This window comes from Adiantum capillus-veneris, chromosome 7, assembly GCF_014529385.1.
Source record: "Adiantum capillus-veneris isolate H3 chromosome 7, ASM1452938v2, whole genome shotgun sequence".
NCBI classification, from domain to species: Eukaryota; Viridiplantae; Streptophyta; class Polypodiopsida; order Polypodiales; family Pteridaceae; genus Adiantum; species Adiantum capillus-veneris.
The window spans coordinates 147,957,913-147,971,964 of NC_140937.1; the positions used below are offsets into that span (position 1 = coordinate 147,957,913).

At 44.3% G+C, this 14,052-nt stretch overlaps 1 protein-coding gene across 3 annotated transcripts in view; it reads right to left on the reverse strand.

The window, feature by feature from the left end:
- Positions 1-14,052, reverse strand: part of LOC147454786 (Cystathionine beta-synthase (CBS) protein) — a 106,248-nt gene that overhangs the window by 73,402 nt on the left and 18,794 nt on the right. Inside the window, exons 2-4 of one of the 3 annotated variants that reach the window (XM_086516629.1) lie at positions 6,646-7,088; positions 6,251-6,276; positions 6,010-6,169 (exon numbers count right to left, since the gene is read on the reverse strand). In XM_086516629.1, coding sequence (XP_086372755.1) covers positions 6,010-6,169; positions 6,251-6,276; positions 6,646-7,088 — 629 coding nt within the window. Of the gene's footprint in view, positions 1-6,009; positions 6,277-6,645; positions 7,089-7,427; positions 7,477-14,052 lie in introns of all 3 variants that reach the window. The other 2 variants (XM_086516628.1, XM_086516627.1) reach the window with 2 other exon arrangements.

Genomic DNA, 14,052 nt, shown 5'->3' on the forward strand with positions numbered 1-14,052 from the left:
TCTCTCTCTCTCTCTCTCTCTCTCTCTCTCTCTCTCTCTCTCTCTCTCTCTCTCTCTCTCTCTCTCTCTCTTTGAAAGAGATATTCAACATCCGCACAAAGGCGATCACATACATACATTGGCGGGGAGCAAGAGGGTACCTGCTCAAGGGCAAGCCTCATTAAGGCCACTGGCTTCTCCTTGTCTTCAACTTCACTCATGTTCCTGTGATAGTGTAAACACTCTCTCTCTCTCTCTCTCTCTCTCACAGCAGCGCGCATGTATCCAGAAGCAATGTCCACAGCAGTGCGTGGCCATACACAGCAGAGCAGGGCTCCTTCCGCCTGCGGGTAGTTAGGGCAATGCCTAGCGCTGTGCAGCAGGGACCTGCTCACAGTAGAGAGAGAGAGAGAGAGAGAGAGAGAGAGAGAGAGAGAGAGAGAGAGAGAGGACTGCTGCCCTGCGCGTCGTCCACAGTTAGAGGAGCTACTTGTTGCCCTGCGCGTCGTCCACAACCAGAGAGAGAGAGAACCTCGATTGCAACCCACTTCGCACACAAGCCCTCTCCCTCTACACGTAGAAGGACTTTCTACGCGTAGCACGTCCCCGGCACCCTTCCTTCATCTACGCTGAAAGACAAAGATCTCCTACGTTAATGTTTAAAGGTTTTTAAGCTTTGAAATAAACTTTTAAAGTTTAAAGGTTTTTAATCTTTAAAATAAAGCTTTAAGTTTGCCTTACTTTCACCCTAGCACCCTACCCCACGTTTGTGGCTCGGGTCCGATGGATCCGCCTACCGAAGGGGAAGGGCCGGGTGTAGATAGCTACACCATCCCAAAAGAAACGACGGCTACTTTCAAACGGAGAAACAGAGATACTGTACTATCGCCAGGATCCTTACGAGTTGGGAAAACCTCCAGGATACATGATGAGCTACTGATGGAGAAGGTCCAGGTGATGCTCAAATCAGAGCTAAACTATATGAGGGATGACATCAGGAAGGAAATGCACGCGAACGGTGAGAGCTACAGGAACTCCATGTATGGAGACATGATGAGAGAACTAAGGAGAGAGATCCGGGGGATACAGAATGAGGAAATTCAGATCGTGAAAACGGAATTACGAAACTTAATCAAGGCCGAAGTAAATGTAACCGAATGCGTTATGCAAAAGAAACTCGATGAGGCAGTAGCAAGTTTTGAAGCATGGAGAACAAATATGGAAAAGCACATGGAGGAAAAAGATGCAATAATCGAGGAGCTAAAAGGAGAACTTGCGGCTTGCAAATCTGCAACTAAGGAGAAGGGAGACAATCAACCTTCGGTGCTGAAGGAGCTCAAGGACATGAAGGATCAGATGAAAGCTCTACGGGAAGGAGATGAACAGAAATCGAAAACAACATCTTCATGGGCAGAACGTCTTGTTAAGACACAAGAAAAGGTTGATGAAGCAGAGAAATGGATTGAGGATGCGAAGAAAGGAAAGGCCCAGATGCCTGAGACCACACCTACCTCCACCATTATTAATATGACCATTGAGGAAGAGCAGAAAAGGAAGAATCGGGCTCTGCATGTGGGGGTCACAGGAGTCAAAGACAAAGAGAATGTAGATGAAGAAGTGAGGGAACTGCTACAACGCATGGGCATCACAGAGCCTACTCACACAAGTGCATGGAGAGTAGGCAAGAAAGGAATCGAAGAGAAGGGAAACGTAAAGGATAGGGCACTTATTCTCCGCTTCACGAATATAGAAATAAGGAAAGAATTTCTAAAGAAGAGGCCAACTCTTAAGAAAACCGGTATTTTCCTGGGAGATGACCTTACATTGGCACAAGTGGCACACATGCAAGAGTTGATGCCAGAGATCAGGGCAGCAAGAGAAAAGGGAAAAATCGCCTTTTATAGAGGAGGGAAAGTAGTGGTTCTGGAAAAGCGCTCATCATGACGGTACGAGACCTATGGGGCGACCCTCCGGATAGCGGCGTGGAATTGTAATGGATCATATAGGCTAGATGTAGGTGCCTTTGAAGACAGTTTTAGGGACAGAGACATAGTTTTCTACTTAGAGACACACCAGATACCGCGACAGCTTATGCCACATGTGAAGGGGTATTTATGGGAAACAGCTGGTCGACCAGACAAGATCTTTGCGAGGTAGCAAGGGTTCAGGAGGAGTAGCAGTCTTATTTAAAGAGGAGCTGAAACCACTATTACAGATTATCAGGAAAGATGAACAAGCAAGGTATATGTGGGTGAGAATGAGATCCGAGACACGTAGATTTCTATATATCGCTATATGCTACTTCCCTCCATGTACATCAGTCTACTCCTCACCTAAAGGACAGTCCCCTTTCTCCATATTGAATAATGACATATGGGAGTTCTCTAGAGATGGAGACATCGTTCTCTTAGGAGACTTTAATGCCAGAACGGCCAACTCTCAAGCAGTATTCTATGATACTTCTGAGGAAATGCTCAGAGAAGTGGATTTATCACAGGAGGGGCTTACTAGAAACTCGCAGGATAAAGAACACACTGAATATGGGAGACATCTCATGGAAATGGCAACTACACATGGTTTGGCCATACTTAATGGTCTAGAGAATTTCCTTTTATCTGGGGGATTCACATGCTTCCCGCACAGGCATGGGGCCACTACAGTGGATTATGTCATGACTTCACCAAGCTTTATTTCTAGTATCGAGGACTTTAAGGTGGGACCCAAACCGGTTGGGATTGCAGTGGATCATGCTCTCTTGACCTTATCAATCTCCTTCCAATACAATGCCTCTCAAGTACAAAGGAAGAAGACACACACAAGATATACTTTCATGCCAGAGACTGATTCAGTCTATGTGGAAAAGATCTATAATAGGATGTGGGCAGCCGAGCCAGTATATACTATAGAGGAGATTACTTCTCAGCTAACAAAGATACTACATGGAGCAGCACAAGAGGCATACCCACATACTCAGCCTGATCAGAAGAGAGGATCTGGGAACATGCCTCAAAACAGTTGGTACGACGAGGAATGCAGAGAGACGAGAACCCAGGTCCAGAAAGAGCTTACACTTGGGATCATCACATATAAGCAGTCTCAGATTGCTCTTCGGCGTATAGTACGTCGCAAGAAAAGGGCATTTTTAGCCAAACTGGAGAAGGATTTATATCAGCTCTTCTTGAGTCAGGACTCACATGAGGCCTGGCGTTTATTTCACGAGCACTCATCGCCTCCGACAATTACCTCTCCTGAGATTTGGGGTCAATATGTAACATCATTATATACGGTATCTGGACAGCCTCCATTACCAGATCCGCTAGAGCCATGCCCTACTACTAGTACTTTCTTTACTACGGAAATCGTGGAAAAAGCCATTGATAAGATGAAGACAAGAAGAGCATATGATCATGAGGGTTTAGTAGCAGAACATCTGATCCATGCAAGGGATCTACTTTCAGAAGTCCTTGCTCGTCTGTTTATTCGGGTCATGTGTGAAGGATTACCTGAATCTTGGAAATTATCTACTATCGTACCTATTTTCAAGTCAGGGGATCCTATGATACCCGGGAACTACCGTACCATTATGGTGGGTCACACATTGACTCGACTGTACGCATCCATTCTGGAACAAAAATTGAGTAGATAGGCAGAGAATGAGGGCATAAGGGCAACAGGACAAGCTGGATTCAGGAGGGGTTATTCCACACTTAGATCATATTCTTATGCTCAGAGCCATTATTGAGGAAGGAAGAGCAAGCGGGAGAAGGATGTATTGTTGCTTTGTGGATTTTCGGAAAGCTTTTGATATAGTACCAAGGGCCAGATTGATGCGCAGAATGCAAGAGTTAGGGGTCCCCAAAGAGATTATCTAGGGGATCATGGCCTTATACGGGTCAGTAACTGGTTATGTACATACTCCAGAAGGGGATTCCGACATTGTTCATTCCACCGTTGGAGTAAAGCAGGGATGCCCATTGTCCCCTACTTTATTTGGTATGTATATAGATGAGGTATCAGATTACATTGATAGAGAGGGTGACAGAGGTGCTCAACTTGCAGGGTCATGGATCCCTTTGTTGTTATATGCAGATGATATTGTATTGATAGCAGAATCACCAGATGGAATGCAGAGGCAGTTAGATGCATTACATAAATTCGCGGAGGACAGCGGACTGTCGGTAAATTTGGGTAAAACCAAAGTTATGGTGTTTAACACAACACCGCAGTGGGTTAGGAGATCGGCACCTACATTTGCATATGGCCAGGATACAGTAGAGTACACAGATGCATACACATACCTTGGTGTGGTATTTACAGGACCGAAGTTTACTCTTAAGAAAGCAGCGGATGCTAGATTGTCCAGAGCCTCTGCGGCCTTGGGAGGGTTGGAGAGGATGTGTTCACAAGTGCAGTTTCAGGAACCACGAACAAAACTCTGGCTCTTTGATACTGTGGTGGCTTCGGCTATGCTTTATGGGGTCCAGATTTGGGGACCATCTGTGGATCGGGATAATTGGAAGTCAATGGAGAGACCTTTGGTATCTATGATTTCCCGAATGATTAGAGCCAAGGCCTCCATACCACACGCGATTACCCGAGCGAAACTAGCTGCCCCTCCGATAGAAATTGAAGCTCTTACCAGGTCAGTGTCCTTTATACATGGTTTATGGGATACAAATAATTGCCGATATACTAGATTGGCCCTCGAATCCTCTCGACAATTAGCAATGAAAGGAGATACATCATGCTGGTATGCGCAACTGTCCTCGTGGTTTCAGAGACACGGGTTCAGTATGGAAAGCTTACCCCCCTTCCAATACTCTCTTGAGGCTCCATCACTGGCAATCACACAAACGGAGATTAATAAAATCATCTGCTAGGATCTTATACAGTTAGAAACTAAGAGAACATACACAAGAATTGGGCACGAAGATGGCCGACTACAAAGAAAACTTCCTACAGCTATCTGAAGATGGTTTTGTGATTGGCCCGAGCTACATGGATACCCACCTGTCTCATGGTTTGAGAAGTGCTATTGGTCAGATTCGTACATCCTCACACCAGCTGGAAATTGAATTTGGCAGATTTAGGGGAATCCCACCTGAGAGCAGAATTTGCAAGTTATGCGGAATGGAGCCGGAGACAGAATTACACTACATATGCCATTGCACCGTATACTATGAGATACGTGGGCGTTTCCATTGCCTATTCAAAGAAGGCTTTGGACCTCTAGATAGAGTCATGCAATACCAAGATCAAAGGTGCTTAGGCCTGTACCTACTGGAACTACATCGGCACAGGGATAATCTCATGAGAAGACAAAGAGCACTACAGCCTCAGAGGCAGATCACAGATTTCTTCGGATCGAGAGAAGCAGGAATGGAAGGAGAAGCAAGAGGCCAGCAGCGAGCACAAAGGAGTACCCACATTCATACCAAAGGCACCCTCATTGACAGGGCGATTGAGCTTAGGAAATCGAGATGACCACGACCGAGATGCAGAAGCACACTTCACCGGAGGAGACTACAACAAAGGATTAGAAGCATTCTAGCCAGACACCCAGAATGCTCCTAAGAAGTCTATCTAATACTTTGTATTTAGTTTTTCGCATTTATTTTCACACTCACACTTTTCAGACATTGTAACAGATTCACCACTTTTGTATCAGTTTGGTCTCATAGGTCACTCTGGCCTTTTTGAAGACGTTAATATAACATTTCATTTCATTCTCTCTCTCTCTCTCTCTCTCTCTCTCTCTCTCTCTCTCTCTCTCTCTCTCTCTCTCTCTCTCTCTCGTGTACACCACCCCCCCCCCCCCCCACACACACACACATGTACATGCATACACATACATGTATGTATATATATGTGTGTGTGTGTGTGTGTGTGTGTGTGTGTGTGTGTGTGTGTGTGTGTGTGTGTGTGTGTGTGTGTGTGTGTGTGTGTGTGTGTGTGTGTGTGTGTGTGTGTTCACGCATGTGCAACTTGCTTAGATATTCCTAATACTGAAAACCAAAAGCAGAGCGATACCTCTTCAGGGCCCATGACCGGCAGTGCAACTTCATGTAGTGTCTTTCCTGCCACCTCATCAAACCAGTCTCGTCCTTTGCAATGAGATAGGCCCTTAACAACTGCTGCTTGTGTAATAAAACTTTTGATGTCTGGTTTGTCCATCTCTACAACAGGCACACTGCGTAAACGATACATGGATAAAAGCAGTAGTAATGTTAACATGGAGTCATCAGGCCTTATTGGAAGAAAGGGAGTCCACCTATATGCCTTCGTTATATCTGAAACCTGCATAGCATTTGAGGGTGTATATCAGAGTAGATATCAAACAATCTCCTTAAGGGGTGAAGATCTGATTAATCTTAGCAAACTCAACAGGCCTATGCTGTTGACAGGGACTTCATGAAGCAATAGCAGGGAGGCCATCAGAATATAATCTCCAATGTTGCTAACCTTGCTAAGGCATGGAAGGGTAATATCTGACTATGCACAACCTACCATCTCCTTTTAAGTCTTCTCAAATGTTGTAAATACACTCTATAGTCTTAGCTTCTCCATGCTGCTTAATACAAAAGTTTGCTTGGCAGTGCCACATATATAAGGGCGGAGGTAGAATGTCAAATTTGTGCTAATTAAAACATATGAGGTTCAGCATACCTTGATTGATTTGAAAGGCTCCTCACGTAGGATGATTTTGTAGAAATCTTCTCCAAGAGCGTCAACAGCTGTTGGGGCATCTTTGCTAACTCCTTTTTCAACAGCAAGTCCGCCTGCAATAGCAGCACCTACTCCTGCAAGGGTGAGGCCAGCAATGGCAGCAGGGCCAGTTGCACCAAGTGCAAGGGCCCCCAAAGCTCCTACTGCACCAGTGCCTACTCCAGCTGCTGTTGCTGAGCCGACAGCTAATGCAACTGCAGACAGGTCTGCCTGCTCCAAGACCCATAGTATTATAGCACCATAATCCACTATACCCATGTACTTCTCTGACCAGATTGCATCATCCTTCACATTTGCATTCTTTACTGGTGCTGAAAAAATGTTGAGCCTTGCAAGTAACTCTACAGTTTCTGCTATTGATGAGTCTGCGGAGACCTCTACTACTGCAAAAAGACATCATGATGCATTTGCTATAAAAAAATCCTTACACACAACAAAATAACAAAAATCTTGCTTGAAATATAAAGCGATGTAGGGTAACCAGCATGTGCGTGCGTCTGCACACACACACACAGATCTCTGCTACTGCAAAAAGAGATCATGATGCATTTGCTATAAAAAAATCCTTTCACACAACAAAATAACAAAAATCTTGCTTGAAATATAAAGCAATGTAGGGTAACCAGCATGTGCGCGCACGTGCACACACACACACACACACACACACACACACACACACACACACACACGTGCACAAGCCTTATGTAAGAACTGCAACTCACACTTAGCAGTCCTGATTCGTCTTGCACTCCATGTATAAGGTAATGCATCCTGAATAAGATATCAACCATCTATGATCATGCAATCCTCCCTCAAACCAACCCCCCCCCCCCCCCTTCCCTTCTTCCCCCTGTCTCCCTCTCAAGTCCTATGTAGTCATGCTGTCGTATCATGTTGTGGTTTGTGGCTGGTGTGTCTATATGGAGGTTGCAATGTGTTGGATATAGTAGCAGGTGAGATCTTTTGCAACTACGGCGTAGAGACTTGAGAGTTGTAACCGTAGAGGGCACCACGTTCCAATTGAAAGAACAAAATTAGAGGATCAACTTTGACTTTTGCTGCACATCCAAATTTAAGTCGTTGAAAAGATTTTCAAAGATCTCTAAAACACGGAAACGCGTCAAGAAGCATGTTTTTAGAGCATTTTATGGTAAAAAGAAACTATTGTTTCTTCGTCTCCTCTACTTGTTGTCGTTTCTTATTTTTTGAACTCCAATTGAAAGAACAAAATTAGAGGATCAACTTTGACTTTTGCTGCATATCCAAATTTAAGTCGTTGAAAAGATTTTCAAAGATCTCTAAAACACGGAAACGCGTCAAGAAGCATGTTTTTAGAGCATTTTATGGTAAAAAGGAACTATTGTTTCTTTGTCTCCTCTACTCGTTGTCGTTTCTTATTTTTTGAACTCCATAGCTTTCAATTCTAGGTTGATGTAGGACTAGTTTGTTTGTCAGATCAACAAACGACTCGACGCTCTGATACAACTGTAACCGTAGAGGGAATCATGTTCTTAGAGCATTTTATGGTAAAAACTAACTCTTGTTTCTTTGTCTCCTCTTTTTGTTTTCGTTTTTCTTTTTCCAACTCCATAGCTTTCAATTCTAGGTTGATGTAGGACCAATTTGTTTGTCAGATCAACAAACGATTGGACGCTTTGATACAACTGTAACCGTAGAGGGCATCATGTACCAATTGAAAGAACCAAACTAGAACAAACTTTTAACACAACTTGAATGTAGAGAAAGATTCCACATAGTAGACTCGGAGTGGCGGAGTTCCACTTTCAAATGCAATGGCCCCAAAACCCTAGCACCCCTTCTATTTCCTGGGACTGACCGACAAATCCGAATGACAACAGATCACTTCCATATGAAAATGTAAAAAATAAAAAACCCCGATCCTCAGTTGGATTGATTTTTGACTTGCTAGGTGTTCCCACCGTTGACACATCCAATGAACCATGCAAAGCTATGGAAAAAGTTAAAGATCAAGATGCCCTTATCCTCTTTGATTCGGTTCCACGCAAAATTTTATCTCCCCACAGTTAGATGCAAGATTAGGCATTGATGAATATACCAAGGGGACGCAGATTGAAGCGCAAATGGATGGGACTTACACATCATCGACACCATTGATCGGATCACTTTGACTTCAAGTTTAGACATTTGCACATCCAGCTGAGTTGACTTCTACAACGGATTTGGGAGGATGTGATGTGTATCATGCCCGGTTTGACACAAGAGAACGAACGGTCCAACTGAAGTACAAGAACAAGGAGTTATTGTTGGACGTCAATATTCTAGCTAATCAAGGAGCGACGGCAAGCTAGAAATAGAAAATTGAAGAGAAGAACCATGAATTTTGAAATTTATATGAATTTATGATGAATAATGATTATGATTATGAATTTGAAATTTGTATGAGTGTATGATGAATAATGGTTATGATTATGATTAAGATTATGATCTTGGGTGTGTGATCGACATCCAAGTAAGATCCAATGACCTTTTATAGGCATTGGCTAAGATACTGGCCATAAGACAAATTTTCAGACGCACCCAAGGTGTTTGCAGCTAGCTTCTCTTTTATGTACACAACCATCATTGCAAAAGAATGCATGACTCAATGATCAATTGTGAAATTTTAAGTTGCATGAATATTGGAAGTGTGGACATTTTCTTGTATCTTGCAATCGATAGTGATACATGACGGGTTTTAGGTTTAGAGTTTCTGCGTCGAGGTCATAGACGCATCGAATCAATGCGTTCAATTTGCCCATCATAGATTCACTTCCCTAGAAAGGTGGTCCATGCCAATCTCTTCATCAAAGCCACAATCCCTTGTGCCATGATCAATTCTCTCTATGTGGTATTTGCATTTGAAGTCATCTACATGGCGCTAGGAACATCAGTGTGACCTTCCGGTCTTGGAGTAACTTGACTGAGTTCTGCAGGTAAACCTTGGAGAGAGGAGCAGATGTAGAAGGCTCGGTAGGAACTGATCACCATCAAGGAGCGGCGCCAAGAGTTTGCCTTGCATCGTCAGGCATCTCAGTGGACTCAGGCGGGCCACAGAGTTATTGGTAAGTTCTTTGAGATTGTGGGTCCTCGCCATGCGCACACCAGTGTTGGCCAACTGAAGAGGCCCGATGGGTCTATTGCTATAGAGCCTGAGGATATGTGCGCAATCACTACTGACTTTTACCGAGTTGCTTTTAGCCAACGAGCCACAGTCGCGTCGAGATGCATGTAGAGAGCAAGTGTGGGCACAAATGCCTTGTTTAGTCACTTAGAAGATGCGCCAGAGGCTTGAGAGCCCTCTAGAGCTAGAGGAGCTATAGGAGGCCCTCAAGGCACTTCCCAAGAGACGATGGTTTGACTCCCAGCTTCTTCTTGGAGTATTGGGAGGTGCTTGGTCGAGACCTTTGTTATAACCGGCTTGTACAACGTAAGAGGGCGGTACTATTTCAATTACCTGTTAACTTTACACAGAGCACCGAGAAGGGAAGAGAACACAGTTGCGTCCAGCGACTAGAATGTCATTGCGCACACGAGACCGACACCCTGTAGTCCAGCGACTAGAATGTCATTGCGCACACGAGACCGACACCCTGTAGGCCCCAAAGACTGGCGCCCCTTTCGGTATTCTTTATTCAAATTAAGGCAGACGATCCGACCACTTAGCACAAGCTTTCACAGAGCTGTCCAAACCTGGCGAGGGCTGAAAACGCAGGTTTTCGACCTGATTTTGGCAACATAACGACGCAAAAACCCCTGCAGGTCAAAAGCACCTGTCTAGGACGGATTCCCTCGCTATCTGAAAGCTTTCTGGTGAGCTGTCACAGAAATTCAGCGGGCTGTGATTCCCTGTTTTTCACTGCCGGGTGCCCAAAAGTCTGTACACGCATCCCAAGGCTCTCACGAGGCTCCCCCGGGGTTCCCTTGCAGTTTAGGTGTGAAACCCTAAACCTGCAGAAAAACACAGCAGGCTGTAATTCGCTGTTTCGGATTGTTTTTAGCGGAGCGAACACGCCTACGCGTGTCCCAAGGGCTCCCGCACGCAATGGGACAGTTCCCCTGTGAATTGGACGAGTTTTCACGCGAGAAAACCCTCCGAACTCGCAATCTTTCGCGATGGAACTGTGCGTACCTGTGGGGGATTAGCGATTAGCTAATCCGGTTCCTGTTCAAAAGGCTCTTGCCTTGGCAAACGCGGATAAACCCCCAGGACTGTACATGTTCATTTGAGTAGTCCATCTAGTGGGGCATTACCATATGTGCCAAAGGGGAGAGAGAGATGCACGAGAGAAAATCATCGCGCTACATGAGACAGAGGAGAAGGCAAGCTTTCCATTAAAGCTGTAAACCTGCACCCACTACTCACACACACACTGTAGCTTACTTATGATCAAAAATCAACCTCCTCTCTCAAATTGGGCGCCCCCTCTTCAGCTAGAAGTAGCAAACTCCTCAGAAGCCGCCATGTGTCCAGTTTGCCCCTTTTGAGTTAATTTTCTAGTTCCCACTGACTTATAAAGTCATAAGTGACTTTCCGAGTGGCCCAGACTTCATTTGGCGCACACACGCTTCCATACTCATCAGAATTCAGTGCTAACTGGCCCGACCAGTCCCAGACTGACCGACCCAGACTCCCGCTGTGAGAAACCTATTCGGCCGCAGCCGTTTCACACTGGCCATGCAATGTCCACTTGCACCTTTTCAAGGGTTCCGGGGAAAACAAGTAAAAATAAAAATAAATAAAAATATCTAGTACTTATTTACGGAAGGCAACAGGAAAAATACACCTCCTGGTGACACACCCCACCCTTGAAATACTGCAAGCGACCTCGCTTGCATGCCAATAATATATGCGGTATCTGTTGATATCACACATATTCTATGATGGGAATCCAAGATATACATGCTTCCGGAAATGTAGCGTTGGACGATTAAACAATCCCACCAACCTGGCTACGACACATATATCAAGCATAGAAGTCTTCTAGTGTACTCTCAAGCACAAACTTCTCTAGCTAAATTCTGTATGGAAAGAGTAGATACAATTGCTTAACTGCTCTCTTGAGCATCATGAACCATGCTCTTGCCTTGCTCCAGAAAGGCTACATCAAGTCACTGTGGGTTCCATCTGAAAGGCTTCAAGATACAATTGCAATAGCTGAGGTGAATCAAGCAATTCAGACTCTTCCATCCATTTGGCATCCAACGATGGATAGTTCTTGAACTTCACCAAATAGCGTCTTGCAACCTTTCCTCTAACCTTTCTTTATTTATGTGCCAATATTTGTTCACGAACAAGGATTTCATCCAATTCTTCCACTTCGGGTTGTTCCTCATCAAGTATATTCTCTAGCACATTACCAACAAAGGGTCTTAGAAGGTTGACATGAAAAGCATTATGTATTTTCCAGCCTTCTGGTAGCTTTAACCTGTAAGCTACATCGCTGATCTTTTCTGAAATCTGAAAAGGACCATAATATCGCATACTGAGCTTAGGAAACAAGCGTTCCTTGCCTTTCCTTTTCCTTAACCTAGCCTTTTCAAAGCGCAAAAGCACCCAATCACCAAGTGAAAATACAAGTTCACGACGGTGATGATCAGCAGCTTTCTTTTGCTTAGCCCGAGTCTTCTCAAGAGCAATCTTTATCTTCCTGTATGTTTCATCCATATCTTGCACATACTTGTCTGCCTCAAAAATCTTGTCCTTAGTCTGCAAAATGGGCGGGACTTTCGTCCCTCCTTCCACTATCTCAAATGGTGCCTTACCTATTGACGTATGCATAGTGTTATTGTAAGCATATTCAACCAATGGAAGATGGTGTTCCCAAGTTGCCTTGTGCTCTGACACATAACATTTGAGCAGGTCCAGAACAGTAGAATTTGCTTCTTCTGAATGTCCATCAGTTTGCGGATGAAACGAAGAAGAGAACTTTAGCGTAGTGCCCATGTTCTCAAACAATGCCTTCCAGAAAAGACTCGTCATACGTGGATCCCTGTCACTGACAATTGACTGAGGCATCCCGTGATATTTAAAGATATTGCTCATGAATATCTTGACCATGTGTTTTGGCTTTATCTTCTTCCTCACAGGAAGCTTGCTTACTGAACCTACAAATGATAGTCCACATCCCATCATTGCCTGTTTGCGTCCTTGGAAGATCAAAGATAAAGTCCATTGCTATGCTTTCCAATGGCCTATCTGGGATCGGCAATGGCTGCAACAATCCCGGTTGCTTTTGTCTGTCAAATTTGACTTTTTGGCATACTAAGCATGATCTTACAAATGTGTCCACATCTTGACGCAAAGCTGGCCAATAGAAGAATGCCTCAACCCCTTCCACGATGCCCAGCATAAGGTGGAGCATGACTTTCCATCAAAATATTTGGCCGTAGCTGTTTGGTAACGCATAACTTTCCATGCATCATGAGAAAGTCATTCTTAAGCATATAGTGCTCATGATGTTGCCCATCAACAAGCTGGTCATAGATCCTTGCAAAATCTGAATCTTCAGCATATTGTGTCTTCATTTCGTCTAGTTCACAATGGTAGGGAATTGACACTGCTGAAATTTGGGGCTTTCGTGACAACACATCAGCCACCACGTTTTTTTTCCCTTGCACATGCACAATCTGAAAATGGAACATTGACAAGATGTTTGCCCATCACATGTGCTTCTCAGACAACTTCGTCTGTGTGAGAAAATATCGCAAGGTTTGATGATCCGTTTGGACAACAAAATCAGCCCCTAGCAGATAGTGTTTCCACCTAGTGAGAGCATGAGTTACTGCCAGCAATTCTTTCTCATAGACTTGCAAGTTTCTTTCAGTCTTCAAAAGAATTTTGCTCTCATATGCGACTACTCGGCCATTCTGCATTAGAACTGCACCAAGACTATGGGCACACGCATCACACTGAACCACAAAAGGTTTTGAAAGATCTGGCAAAATGATTACCGGATCTGAAGTTAGCTTCTCTTTCAAGTGTTTGAACGCTAAAATTTCCTTGGCTGTCCACTTGAAAGTAACTCCTTTTCCTTGTAGTGCATGGAGTGGAGAAGCAATCTCAGCAAAATTTCGGATGAACCTCCTGTAGTAGGAACATAAGCCTAGAAAGCTTCGGATGTTATGTACGGACTTCAAGTCTCGCCATGACCTAATTGCTTCCACTTTAGCAAGATCCATGCGTACCCCATCCTTTGAAACAATGTGCCCAAGGAAGTGAATTTCTTGCAAAAAGAATTCACTCTTCTTCGCATTAATGAGTAGCCTGTTCTTACGTAACTCATTGAAAACTGCAGTCAACTGATCCCTATGCTCCTCTTCAGACTT